Source organism: Candida margitis (genome assembly GCF_024628925.1).
Source record: "Candida margitis strain CBS 14175 chromosome Unknown scaffold26, whole genome shotgun sequence".
In the NCBI taxonomy this organism is placed as follows: Eukaryota; Fungi; Ascomycota; class Pichiomycetes; order Serinales; family Debaryomycetaceae; genus Lodderomyces; species Lodderomyces margitis.
Window position 1 is genome coordinate 1 of NW_026261750.1, and position 14,612 is coordinate 14,612.

Consider the following 14,612-nt stretch of genomic DNA (forward strand, 5'->3'; position numbering starts at 1 on the left):
TGCGTTATCCAGATTGTTGACCACTAACTCCTACTTGCCAGACAAGAGCGTGGTGGTGGAAAGCATGGTTAGCAAGATACAATTGATTGTCAAGGAGGAAGACTCAGTCGGTGACGGATCAACTTTCAAAGAATGTTTCAGTGGACCTAATCTTAGAAGAACGAGGATTGCTGCATTTACTTGGTTATTCCAAAACATCACTGGTGCTACTTTGATGGGTTACTCAACTTACTTTTATGAGCAAGCTGGTTTAGCCTCTTCAAACGCATTCACTTTTTCTATCATTCAATACTGCTTAGGTATCATTGGCACACTTGTCTCTTGGACCTTATCACAGAAGCTAGGACGATTTTCAATATATTTTGGTGGCTTGTGTACAATGATAGTTCTTCTTTTAATTATTGGTGGATTGGGTTGCTCATCATCTTCTGGAGCTAGCTGGGGTGCAGGGTCTATGTTGTTGGTCTATACTTTTGTCTATGATTCTACCGTTGGACCCATTTGTTTCTGTATTATTCCAGAAATGCCCTCAGCAAAATTGAGACAAAAGACAGTCATGTTGTCAAGATTTGTTTATAATGTATCTGGGATTGTTGTCAACGTTCTCACCAACTACATGTTGAATCCATCTTCGTGGGGATGGGGTGCCAAAACTGGGTTCTTTTGGGCAGGATTCGCTATTTGTGCCACAATTTGGGCCTGGTTTGAAATGCCAGAAACCAAAGGCAGAACATTTGCTGAATTGGACAAGTTGTTTGAGCAAAAGGTGCCAGCCAGGAAGTTCAAGCACACGATTCCCAAAACTTTTGATGCTGGTGAAATGATGGAAAAATTGGGTGATCACGGAATCAAGAATATTGTCAATGAAAGAGAGCATCGGGAATATGCTGATGATGAATCATTGTGAGCAAAAGGAGGGTAATTTATAAATCACTTAGTCTTTAATTCTTCAATCTGTATATTAAAATAAATCTTTCGTTTGCAGTACTTTGTTTTAGATTGGTCTTTATCTGCTAGGGTGGTGGTCCATTTTTTTGGGGAGGATCTTAAGCATGTTTGAAATACCGTTCGATTCCTCTACGTGGGTAAGGAAGTTTGAACGTCAGTCGATTGAATGGTAATTCCCAATCTGCGGATGCCCTCAATATAAAACTGTGTTCACCACCGGGTCTGTCCTTTCTCCATCTTAATCTCATGGCTTGTTGCAAATTTTCGAAGTCATCATCGTCCAGTCGAATGAAGTAGGAATGGGATATTCTTGTTAAAGTTCCGTGCGATAATTTCTTCACTCAAAATTGTCAACTCTTTTGCTGTGATCAAAAAGGATGAACTATTAATTTAAGTGGTAGCAAGAAGTAAGAGTCTACTTCATTTGGGTATACCCAATCATGGTGAATATTTCTCCAACGACATTGATTAAGGACTATTGCACCCTTAAAAATTTCCCAATGAATTGCAGTTCCTCTAAATAATAAAACAACTGCATTGGCAAAGCATATCTACGTCGACTTCGATACCTTGAGAACAAGAAGACAAAAAAGAAATAAAATATATCTTTCTTAAATTACACACTCTACATACAACACAAGCAGTATATACTTCCTCGCGGGTGAGCTTGGCCCCATGTAGTAGTAGTGGTAGTAGTAGTAGTAATTATACTTTCCCTTTATCAACATCTATTCGTCATCCTCTTCGTCCTCGTCATTTTCAATAAACTTGGTTTTCACAGTAGACCACAATTTGGCATGATTATGAGCATCCCACCATCTGTTTATAGCAGTGTCAAAAAATCCTTCAAAAGCGAAAGCACCGAATAAAATAGTACCAACGTATATCGAGTTTCTTTCAAATATACGACCGAGTCCAGTCTAAATCAGCTATGTTAGTATTTCTTGACAAAAAAAAGATAAACCGTTTGGCAGCTGTCACCACAATTCCCAACTCTCTGATAGGGTCCAGCTTAGTGAATGGTAATAGCACAGTTCTGAGTCTAGCTCAAATACATACAAAGATTGACATTGTGTGTGTATGAGTTATGAATACTTGGTGTTCAATAAAGGTGAAAGTTGATAAGCCTTTGATGGTTTCAATGCTCTTTTTTTTTTTCTTGACCAGAGGTAATAATTTTCTTACAGCAATTGATTGGTTACAACAATATTACGCTACCATCTGATTGTCTATTTAAACCTATTCTATCTTAACATCATTCAACTTCTTTACTGTTTCTTCAACACTATCAGCTGTTGCGGAAACATTGGCTTCCATTTCTGCATCTAAATTGCCTGTTTGGTTGCCAGCTCCTGGGTACTTTGTACCTTTGTTCTTTGGTTTCTTCACTTTCTTGTCCTGTTTGGGTTGCTCAACAGGGTAACCATTCTTTTGTGCCAATTGAAACTCTTCATTCCTTTCAAATTCTTCCCTAATCGGCGCAAGTAGTTCATTGATTCTGTCTGCAACCCCGATTTTCAAATCTGGGGGTGCTAGCTTTCCCTCGGCATAATCTTTCTTCAATTGGTCAACTGAATCGTAATGTATTGGTCCACCATACTTCTCAGGCCTGTCAATAGTGAGATCAAAAGAGCCTGTTTCGCCTGTTTTTAATTCGTGAATAGGTTGGATGACGTATTCGACAAATGCAATAAGACCATTGTCCTTGACCTCTCCCGGTGCACAATAAGCACTGTTTACCTTCTTCTTCACAACCTTTGGCTCCTCCAAAATATCTATCTTAGAATTTGGATCTGAAGCACTCATCTTTCCTCCCTGTCCCAAACCAGGTACCATTGGGTTCATCAAGTGGGCCCTCTTCTTGTATCCTATGCTTGGCAAATTTTCCTCTGCCAACACAAAAATCTTTCTTTGATCTACTCCACCAAACTGGGCATCTACATCCAAGTGCTCTTCATCAATAGCTTGCATCAAGGGGTAAATCAAACCTGATAATAACGGATTTGCGACTTGTTTCACAACATCAGCTCCTGCTCGTTTAGCATCATTTTGGGAAACCACGTTAGATAATTTGAAAAGGTCCATCACATAAGAGCCATCTTTCTGGTAAGATGATCCAACGACAAAAATCAATTTTTCAATAGGAACATTGATAGATCTCAAAATAGCCTTGATGACACATTCGTAGTATTTGGCACGGTACTGGACAACCTCCAATGGCGCCTTCATATTGTCCAAAAACGCATGCAAGTCTGCCAACAAAACCTTAACTTCACACCCGGCCTTTAAAAAGTGGGCTAATTTCACCATTGGAACAAAGTATCCACAATGGGGCTTTCCTGTCGGAGCAGTTCCCCAATAAATTTTCAACGGCCTCTTCTCATTCTCCAAAACATTTTTAATGATCTGAGCATTGAGAACTTCTTGTAAGTCTCTAGAAATTAATTCGTATTGGGCTTCTGGGTCTGTAATATTGGACATATTTGTATACATATGACTCACTTGAGTTGATCAATAGTAAACCGAACTTTTCACAATTTGGAAAGTGAGAATAAATTTTTTTTTTTTTCTTTTACCATTTCCTGAATATCTCATTATTCACGTGACTGAACCGACGCATATTATAATAATTAAACATAAAGATTTGATTTACTTTAGTAAAACGATATAGTCAGTTGACTTTGATTTTTCCACATCATCAATTCAACACATTTAAAATACCTGATAGTTAGCAAAACTACAAGTGTTGTTGCATTTCTTTTTTTATTATTATTACTTATCCTGCCCTTTTGCATAACTGATTACTAAGAGGGATACACAATGGATGAGGATAGACTCAAACGATTTTTGGTTGGGTTGCCATCAGCTCTTTCATTTAAAAATACTTCATTAGTAAAGGACTATTTATACAAAGCACTATACTTTATATCGACAGACAATGGTGAATATTTACTGCGATTGTTTCCTGATCTCCCGCTTATTTCAAACTCAGCGCGATCTGAGCTTGTCAATTCAGATTTCACATTGGAAAACTTGGATATGCTCCCATCGCTTCAAAAACCTGAGTCCAAAGAATATGCTCATCCAATCGACAAACCATGTGCTAGACTATTCAAGGCAGGCGATCTGGTATACAGATGTGAGGAGTGCGGTTTCGACGACACGTGTGTCTTGTGCTCGTATTGTTTTAATGAACAAGACCACATAGGTCATTCAGTGCTGGTTTATACATCGAGTGGGACATCTGGTGGGGTTTGTGACTGTGGAGATCCCGAAGCGTTTGTCGCCACTTTGCACTGTAAATGTTCTGCGAAAAAGGCAGCTAGCACATCACAGCTGACCCCGGTTGATGAACCAAATTACGAATTTTTGTATCTGGTTGTAAAGGTTTGTCTCGATTATGTGTTAGACGTTACAAATTCAAATGTTGGCACGTTGCCAATAATTCATGAACATATGAACAAGGGATTACTCAGCTTCAACCCAAGATCGTTGTCCAATTACTTCTCCTTGCCAGGTGGAAAATATGGTGGTGCAATTGATGCAAACTCGAGCTATTGGAACTTGATATTGTGGAATGATGAGTTTCATGATTTGGGCCAGGCAATACATGCTATAAGGTTAGGACTCTCATGCAACGATAATAAAGCAACTCAAATTGCGAGAAAAATTGACGAAGAGGGTTATTGTGTTTTAAAGGGAGCAGATACATATGAAGAGTTGATGAAATCAAAAGAGCTTGTCGAACGGGGTGGTTTAGTATCCACAATTGTTTCAACAAGAGATCTTTTTCGCGAAGTAATTGTGCGAGGAATTTTCTTCTGGTTCAATGATATTTTAGACTCCTATGATGAAGCCTTCAAGATAAAAAGTCAAGAGGTATTAACTCAGCTCCTTCTAGATAATGACTACAAATTCGCAAAGGTTTTTCCGGAGGAGTTTCTTCGTGGTCTCACGAATGGAAATATGGATGAGTGCTACAAGAATGGTATCCCAATTGAGGACAAGTTCGTTACCAGGTTCAATTCAAACAAAGTAAGATCTCCGATCAGCGGGTTGGATTTACGTGAGCGATTAATATATCTTCTAGCAGAACCTGATTTGGAACTTCCACTCTCAAGATTTCAGATTCTCTTGATATATCAAATCAGATTCCCCAAGCTCGTTCGAAAAAAGATGGTTGCTATATTGTTGCCGCTCCTTGTCGCCAACATTGAGTTGAAGGGGAAGTTTGCCAAGCAATTCACCGAGATATACCCCATGCTATTAGCGATTTGCGCATACCTGGATAGAGAAGACCATTTAAACTTGATAACTGAGATATCCTCTCAGCTTTACACATGCCCAGTTACTGTGAAGAAGCTCCTAGAGTCATCCCATGTTAACTATATCATCAACGGACTTGCCACAATTATAGAGGAAAGTTGTTCTGTTTGGGATGAAGGAATTGGGCACTGTATATTCATAGACTCTGATCAAGACACACAAAAAGAAAGAAGGTTAAAAACAGCTATATTTAGAGGTATTCACGATTTTGAGCACTTTTCATCAGCAAACTTAGGACAACAGGCGTTACAAGCTTATTTGCGCCCTAGAAATTTCGTCTTTTTGGTTCTGTTTTTAAAGCTTTTCCACGACTTTTTACCAATGACTAGGAAATGTGGGGATCATGTGGAGCAAGAACTGATGACGTTCAGGCTTCATCCAGTCATATCGGCGCCCATCTTGTCCTCGTTGAGAAATATAGCAGCAAGTCAATCTGACCATCCTAACTTGGACTGGGTAATTCAAAAGCTCACAAATTTTCTTGCTGGTGAAGAGATGTATCGAGTTGAATGCGGCTTAGATAACGTCAAGGTGAGTAAGCATACCCACGCATTTGTTCATCCGTTGACAAGCTTCTTGTCGTATCTAATTCAGTTTAATGGCTATAATGGTGTGTATCCTTTGTTGGGGGACCAGAATAGAGCGGTAACAATGTTGTCTGATGCTTCACTTAGAAGTATTGTACTTGGGTCACAAATCAAAATTGGCTTTTGGATTAGAAATGGGGTTTCTGCATCGCGCCAAGCAAGTATGTACTTTGGGCCTGGAATGTCCGACTTTACCTTTGCACGAGATGTGCATTTACAACAAGTTGCATTGTTGATTGGAAATTCCGAAGAAATGGTGAGAAACTTTTTAGCGAGATGGGAGTTGAAAGACTGGTTTACCAACAAGGTGGATTATAATGCTACGGTATACGAGGAGCGATTCTTTTCGATAGTCGAAAGGTTTGTTGGCTTTGTGTACAAGTTGCTTACTGATAGATCCATGTTTAGCCAATTGTCAACCAAGGACATGGAGCTAGAGGAAACAAAGAAATTCTTGGCTTATTATTTGTGTGAGAAAGCTAGAAATTATACCACATTGAGGTCAAAAGTGGACTTTAATATTTGTGATTTGCCGGAATTTGACGAAATTTTGTACGACATTGCTGATTACCAGCCGCCGTCAGCGTTGCTCGATACGGGACTATACAGACTTAAGGATTCGGTTTACTCGCAGCTAGATCCTATGGGACTATTTTTAGATCCATCAAAGTTTCAGGTGTTGTACGATGTATTGACGAAAAAGTTGTCAAAAACAACAAATGTTACAGAGGAAGAAGTCATATTGTCACCCCATATTTCCCTTTCTGGAAATCCTACCATGGATAATGAATTGGGTGCGTTTTTGAAAACCACATTGTTTGTTAAAGTCATACACAAGCTTTTAAGAGTGGCTGTTGATTCGGGAAATGAATCCTATCTCCCACAGCTATTGCACTTGATACATGCTATAATGTTGGATGACGAACGTATTCATGGAAAGGACTACTTGTGCCAACTGTTTATCGATATACCTATCTGTGACTTGTTGTTGACCATAGTGGAATCCAATATGTCCAAGACTGTTATACGTAAAGCCGATTACTTAGTGGAACAGCTTCTAGTCAAGGACCCAAGAATCCTTGAAAACTTGGTAAGTTGTTTCGGAGAAGATTATGTACAATCATTTAAAAAACGCAAGACGCAATTATTTGAATCCAAAGCTGAGAGAGAAAAAAGAGTGTCGGAAGAAAGAAAGATGAAAATTATGAAGAAATTTTCAAAAAGGCAAGCAAAGTTTTTGAAGAAGAATAAAAAATTGAATGAAGAGCATGATGAGCAAGCAGAACAAGAAGGAGGCGATGCGAGGGTGTGTGTCATTTGCGGAGAAAAGGAGTCTGCTGGTCAAGCGTTTGGAACTTTCCTAATTGCCACAGAGGCTCCGTTATTTTGGAAGGTCGGTAATCTCTTCGAACCTAATCTCTCAAGAACTTGGTCTGAAGATTTGTATGCATATTCGAATAAGTCTGAATTTGGCCAAGGATATAATATTTACTCAAAGTGGACTGAATTCCAAAGACCTGTTTTCTCATCTTGTGGTCACGGGATTCATCATGAATGTTTTAAAAGGGGAGCTGGAAATATTAAGTACTACCCATGCCCCTTGTGCCGCACCTATCATGATGCCTTTATGCCTTTTGTGGCACACGAGCCTTTGGAAACTTCGGGATTGCACCATATTGTGTTTGATAATTCCCGCTTGCTGGTGCTTGACAGCCCGAGCCAGAGAAAGATGGATGTCTTACGACACTTATTTGTGCCCAAAGATCATGGAATCGAGTACCAACATTTTACTGAACTGAAGAGCAGGTATGAAAACAATTATGACCATTGGATCTTGAATATGGGTAGTACCATACAAATGAGTGAAATTGGTACTCGGTTAAATGGTAGATCTGGATACTCTGACTTCTTGAGCCAGATTCCCCATGGTACAAAGACCTTGTTCAAAGCTTTGATTCAGGGCCAAGTGATGATGGCTGATCTTTGTGATCCATGGGACAGAGAGACGTGGAAACATAGAAAAGAGTCTCTTTCAAGACTGGGAGAAGAGCCCAACTTCCAAAATGGAGTATTTAGTGAAACTTTGGTTCTGTTCTTCACTTCTGAGCAGTCGCTAGCCGTTTTAGCTAGAAAGGGGGTATCAAGAATTATTGGGAAATTGATGGCTCGTACTAAAATTGACTTAGTTGAGGACATCGATTCTGAGACACTTCAGAAAAAGAATGCATCTTCGTCCGGGTTTGAAAGTTTTGCTCAGATTTGGTCAAACTTAGGTTTACCACTGATTTTTGAACAATATGGACGTCACATTTTTGAAATCACACAACAAATTGTGGGTGTGTACTTGAGGCAGGTGGTTATTTTTCAACACATTTTACTAAGCCAATGTGGTGGTTCGTATACTATTGATGGTGAGGCATATTCTCAAATGGCTGACGAGATTGAAAATCAACCAAACATTGTTGGGGTCGACCCATTGACCAAAGTGTTGCAAATACCTTCCCTTGAAGAGATTTTTGCTCGTATACAAACGCCAGAAACACTCGAGCATAAAGAATACGAGATAGCATTCGACACAAATCACACTGGCTCTGCTGATCAATTTCTTGCCCTTGATTTTCCTGGACAGATTCATTTATGTACTTTGCCAGAGGATTACCAAGGCGGATTATTACAATTATCCCAAAAGAATGTATTGCGCAAATGCATCTGTATGTTTTGTGGTCAATGGCTAAACAAACGTGATCAACATAGTCACATGAAAATATGCTCCAGATTTGGAATAATTTTTGACCCAGAGAAAAACCTCTTGCGAATCAGCATCCTCGTGGGTGAAAACTCACTTTTGCTTGAAATTCCAGGTCCTTATGTGACAAAGCACGGGGAACCAAAGGGAGTAAGAACCAAAGGTAAAGCTACATTAAATGAAAGAAAATTCAAAGAATTGAATAGACTTTGGATAAACCAGGGCCTATATAGCCATGTGTCGAGACCATTGTTTGGACACACCCCCAACATGGTAATGCCAAATTTTGGGTTCCTTGCTGGTGCTGGAAATGGTATGGACCTAGATGACGAAGAAGTCTGGGATGCTGTTGATGATGACGAGGATGATCAAGAGTTTATGTTCACGTAAATATATACATATATAGTACTATAAAGTTTCCCAACCGCCCGGATCCAAGACACTCTCCAAATTTCTTGCGATGTAATTCGCGATGTTATGGTCTAACCAAACATTTCTGATGAAATCATCGTATCGAGACTGCATTAAATGCAAAGTCCTAGCTCTTTTGTTGTCATCGGCCAATTCTCCCAGATCATCTAAATATGGTGCGGTATGAAAGGACCCTTTATACTTGTGTAGTAATAGTATAACCCTGTCCTTTGGTAACAAGAAGATGCCATCTTCACTCGAGCATTCCCTCGAATAATGTGCAGTGCACTGACCCTCGACTGTCCCAACGGCTTGGTTTTGTAGATCGACAACTGTACCACAGACCAAGCAAATAGCTGGGTCCTCTATTTTCTGGTACGGTTTGCTAAACTTCTCCAGGTAATAGTACTGCGTGAAAAAATCATCAAGTCTGTCTGGTAAATCAATCAATTTGAAAATTCCAGGATATTCCAATTCTCGATTAGCCAATAATACTCTGTTAGTTTTGGGGATAAAAATAGTGGCAAAATTATGTAGCAACTTTCCCTCCCATGACTCTAAATCCGAAAAGTATTTGAAGGTCTCTGAGATTGTAGGAATATTCATAAAATTACACAACTCGTCTGCTTCCAAGGACCCTCTGTATTTGATATTGGGACTCGACTGTTCCGAGTTGTTGCATTGTATAAACGCATATATGCCAGCTCTGCGCAAAAATGGAGTCACTGACTTCACCACCATGGTGTATAGTATCTGCCCAATGTTCCTACCTAGGGCAGTGATATCGTTCCCTCCCAACATGTTGAAGCATTTTATCACCTCTGGTACCACCAGCGGCTCTATGTCTGTAAGTTGGGGAATGTCGTGAATACTATAGTTCCAACTGTTGACAACGACATTGGACCTTATGCCTCGTATTAGCACGTACAAACATTGAATCACATGGCCAACAAAAGTCACCCTTAAAACTTGATTAAAAGTGAGTCTCAATGGATTTAATGGTGTGATTTCAATTAGTAAGTCGGTAAAATCTGCTTCCGCTATGGCCTCGTTGATTCCAGTAGCCGAAAAGGACATAATTTTTGCCAATACTTTTGCTAAAGCATCATCAGTAAGTCTAACAATGGAGTCAATCTCTTCAACTTGCATCAACAAGCGCAATTCATTCATTGCCTTCATAGTTATAAGTGACTTGCTAGGAATCTGATCAAAGACTAACGTTCGTCCCGAATCAACGCCACGTAAGGCAATTTCTGTTGACTTTATGGTATTGGACAATATCATAGGCAATGCTGACTCAAAGGACCTGGGAAATGTAATAGGAGCAATTGAATTTAAGATACTATTCCATGACGTATTGAATCCACCATGATTAGTTTTTAGCCACGATAGCCAAGTTTGCCCCTCCACCAGGCATGAAACTGTAAAATTGGAACTTGCAGACTCGATCAAATTAAAAATGCAATCTTCATCAAGTGGGCTTTTGTTTATATGCTGACTGCCTTGAGTGGACAAGAATTCCTCCATACTTTCTCGATGATCTGAACTGAAAACAGGTATGAAGACGTTGTTAACTGCTTTACATAAAGGGCAAAGAATCTCCTTCACCTTGGGATTCTCGAATGTATTTCGAGTGATTTGGTTTAGTCTTGTTCTAATTCCTTCAAGGTAATTAAGATAACACTTGAAGTGCATTCCATGGCCGCAACTCAGTGCTGTCAACTTACTTTCAACACAATCATTGGAGTCAAATCCAGGTCCAAATGCATTATTTTCCTTTACATTCGCCATAAATTCATTCCAACCGTGAGAGCGTGACTCGCGGCATTGTCTAGGGTTTTTGTTTAAATTTGCTGGGTCCGAGAAGGATTTCAAAAACCAATATGCGTTCTCGAAGGGCACATTTCTAAAAGTAGAGGACTTTCCAATGTTTGCGATAATACCAAATGGGCCTAAGTCCAAACTGGCATTCTGACACAAGATGCAGTTGGCATCTGACAAGCGCCAAGGAGATCCCGATTTATCTTCCTCCATTTCAGCATCATCGCATTCTATAGCATTATCTTTGTTTTGTTTTAAAAACTTATCTTGTTGTTTCTTGAATTTGTTGAGCAATTTCTCTTGCCTCAATTTTGCAAGTTTCTTCTTCTTTGAGACTTCATCTTCTGAACTGACCTCACTTGGTGCACTAATAGTAATGTGCCCTAAACCGCAACCCACTAATTGTTCATTAATGATGCTTTCAAGGCATGAGTATTTCTGTTCTAGCTTGCACATAATAGCACGTATTTTAGCATGGACTTTTGTATATCTTTCATCCAAAAGGAACCGACTTAAAAGTACACTAATAGAAACAGGCGAGTAGTCGGACGCCACTGACACAAACCTGGTGAAAAATGATACATGCTTCTGTGTGTCGATGAGGCTCTCCAACGAACAAACATGTATCAAGTGCAAAGTGGTCTCCATCAAGCTTTCGACTTTGTCAAAATCTTGCTTCCAAATAAAGGACAACATCTTGATCACAAATTTAGTAAAATGAACTGAAGTACAAACGTTTCCACAGTATTTGTAAATGTCCAAGATGTCATTTACATTGGAGTCAGGCTCAATAACAATGCTGCTTAAGGGACTGCCTGTTACCTTGTGTATCCGTTCCTTGACGAATGTCAAAGCTTCGTCTCTAGTGTTTGTCGAGTAATTGAAATAGTATGGATCCACCTCTTCTAAATATTCTTCTTTGAGCTCAAACATTCCTGAGTCGTTGTTCCCCACTGGTTTCGTATAGTTTGTCATTTTATTCAATATTATCTCAAAACGCTTGTCAAGAACCACTCTTTCAGATATGCAAGAACATAGCTTTTTATAATTCAACGGTCCAAAACACAAGTTATGAATAATCTCCTTCTCGATCCTGATTTTACCTACGTCTGACTCGGAAAGACCCTTTAAGGACGAATTTTCGGTCATCAAATGAATAAAAAAGCTAGCACACTCCTCGAGGATAAAGGGTAAAGTTTGTGCGTCATACGGCAGTTCATGTTTTGAATAAGCCCAGTCTCCTAGTAACATCCAACGGTCAAGGATCATAAAACCCACAAAGTCGGGATCACATATACAGCTAAAGATTTGAATCAAGAACAAATCTCTCATATACCCATATTCACGCAATCCGGTATTTTTGTACAAATGCAATTGAGACTTCACAGTAAACCCATTTCGAACCCAGTAACCACATTTTATTTGTGACATGAGCACTAGCGTCTTTATAGGGTAGTCAAAAATTAAGGACTCCACGGAAAATGATTCTGGCAAACCTATTCTCAGTCCAACCTCCTTGAACTTTTCAACTAAACCATCCCAGTCTTGAAACTGAGCAGACTCGATTAAGGAGCAAACGTATGAGTGCAATGGATGAAGAAAGCTGACGTTGTCATCATCCCAATTTAAAGCTTTTAATGCTATCCTAGTCATTGGTTCCGCTATGGTCTTTCTGTGCGCAAGAGACTTTATATCGGTATTTTCATAATTGATACCTTCTATGTTGTGGGATTCCAATGTTATTAAATAGGAGATAACGTACCCAATGGCACCCAATGCCTTGGTTTGTCGGATGTGGACATCGCTTGACCAACTATTGAGAGTCAGCGCACTCAAATCTGCAAATTTGTAAATCACCAGCGCTGAGTTGAAAAACGTTGAAAAGTCAGGATTTTCATACTCAACGTGATTGTTCTTTTCTCTCTTCATCACGGGCCTCCCTTGGAAAAGACCCAAGAGATCACAAACTGCGCGGGAAATATCATCATTGGAAACATCGTAAAACTGTTTGCCCCTACTTATAATAAAGCCAATGTCGAGAAAGAGCTGGCCCCATCGTCTGTTGCGTAGACTTCTGATCGAAATCTCGCGGCTTCTTCTGTTTTTAAGCGTACTTTCCAGTATTTTCTCCGATGTCAAAAAGACAAAAACTGCAGAAAGGACCGAGATGAAGTCACCTTCTTTAATTATTGATTCGGAATTGCGCGGATTAGAAAAAAGTTGAATGGAAAGGCTAAACATGACATTGAGCTCGGGCTCCCTGTCTAGGGATAGAAATTGGTCTGCCGCTCCCGTATAAATTTCCATGTATTGGCTGCACATTATATGTTTGTATTTGGCATTGGTGACTAAGGATGTTGAATACATGACATGCATCAATTCACGAGAAGCCTTCCATAATCTTAGGTTTAAAAACATCATGTATTGCAATCGTGATCCAACTGCAGAAGCGTTTACTGACTCACGATTTCCGCAATGTTTGCAAAGTATTTCTGTCTGTTGCGCATCTTCTTCAACCCATAGAGTGCGATGGTTCTCACTTGTTAATTTAGGTATTTCGAAATCATCACCCAATACGCCTGCCCTGCCGTTACCGTTTCGTCTTGCTTCCTGCTTGTTAATCAACCCGGGCCGCCATTTCTCGCAAAATGCCTGGGCGAATAAATCCTCAGTCGTAATACTTGATCTGAAAAACTCGCTTTCTGTAAATTCACTGAGCCATACAATCATATCTTGACACATTGCTTCACGAAAAACGTCTCTCTCGCTTCGAATAGATGACGCTAGTCCAGTAGCGCTCAAGATTTTTTGTCTTTCCAACAAAAGGCTTATATCTTTCGAAGCTAACACTTCTGCTTTCCCGAAATTATGCACCCTTTCTGTCACCATTTTAGCAAATTCGTTAGACTTTTGGCTTGCTAAACGAACGCGTTGTGCTGCGTCCCTAAAGTGTCTCACTTGATCATTATACAATTGAAGATAAAATTTGTCGTTATTGCCGTCGGCCAAATTATTGCTGCATATACCATATTTGTGGGGATCTAGTGTGCTGGATGCAAAGTTATATTGCACTGTCTTGAAGTCTACTTCCTGTGGTGAACTGAAATGCATATCGCAGTTTATCGAAATGTCAATTAGGAAATCTAAAATTACGCCAAATGTTTTTACTAGTGCTAGCTGAAAATTCTTAGGAAGCTTCTTATCAGAACCCTCAAGATCACTAGAAGCATGTGCGCATTGACTTGAGGCTTTCCAGGCTTCTGGATCTCCACAATCGCATACGCCTCCGTTTTCGCGAATACAAATTTGAATGACAATCTCGTGCCCTTCATGCTCCAAAGGACGGTAGCAATGAGAGCATAATGCACAGGACTGGTCGTATGCGCACGTTAAGCATCGAATGATTGGTTCCCCTCGTCTGAAAACTCTTGAGCACGTTCGATTTGGATGAGAAGCAAAATGCCCTTGTTCAACGTGTCTGTATTTACCTGCATTGATAGATTCCAGATACTCCGACAATTTCCAATTCAAATCCTTTTCAAGCTCCTCAGATGGGTTTGACAACTCTGGAAATACTCGATCAAGATATCTTCCATTATCTGTGACTGATAGGAATAATGCTCTTCTTATTTCCTTCCTGACATGGTTATCATAATGAAAATTACACTGCGAGGGAAGAAGAAATAGAAACTGTTTCAATTGATCATCCATGGGTACAGTGTATCCTCACCTGTGAATGGTAATTAGTTTATAAGGATAGGATTGTTTTTATG

The 14,612-nt window shown here is 39.7% G+C and overlaps 4 protein-coding genes and 1 pseudogene across 5 annotated transcripts; 2 read left to right on the plus strand and 3 right to left on the minus strand. All coding sequences in view use genetic code 12, as the record gives it.

The window, feature by feature from the left end:
* CANMA_000857 lies at positions 1-907 on the plus strand (annotated as a pseudogene). The gene has a single exon. A coding segment is annotated over exon 1 (907 nt).
* Positions 908-1,676: 769 nt separating this feature from the next.
* Positions 1,677-2,019, minus strand: QCR9 (ubiquinol--cytochrome-c reductase subunit 9; the record flags this gene model as incomplete). The annotated part of the gene is made up of 2 exons (XM_051818253.1): positions 1,677-1,868; positions 2,008-2,019. 2 exons carry the CDS (start codon positions 2,017-2,019, stop codon positions 1,677-1,679), a joined length of 204 nt encoding a protein of 67 aa, XP_051673460.1.
* A 168-nt stretch (positions 2,020-2,187) lies between these two features.
* On the minus strand, positions 2,188-3,441 carry TYS1 (tyrosine--tRNA ligase; the record flags this gene model as incomplete). The annotated part of the gene is made up of 1 exon (XM_051818254.1): positions 2,188-3,441. One exon carries the CDS (start codon positions 3,439-3,441, stop codon positions 2,188-2,190), a length of 1,254 nt encoding a protein of 417 aa, XP_051673461.1.
* Positions 3,442-3,768: 327 nt separating this feature from the next.
* Positions 3,769-8,997, plus strand: UBR1 (E3 ubiquitin-protein ligase; the record flags this gene model as incomplete). Its single annotated transcript, XM_051818256.1, has 1 exon — positions 3,769-8,997. The coding sequence occupies one exon, from the start codon at positions 3,769-3,771 to the stop codon at positions 8,995-8,997; it is 5,229 nt and encodes a 1,742-aa protein (XP_051673462.1).
* An 18-nt stretch (positions 8,998-9,015) lies between these two features.
* On the minus strand, positions 9,016-14,550 carry CANMA_000861 (putative ubiquitin-protein ligase; the record flags this gene model as incomplete). The annotated part of the gene is made up of 1 exon (XM_051818257.1): positions 9,016-14,550. One exon carries the CDS (start codon positions 14,548-14,550, stop codon positions 9,016-9,018), a length of 5,535 nt encoding a protein of 1,844 aa, XP_051673463.1.
* Positions 14,551-14,612: the final 62 nt, after the last annotated feature.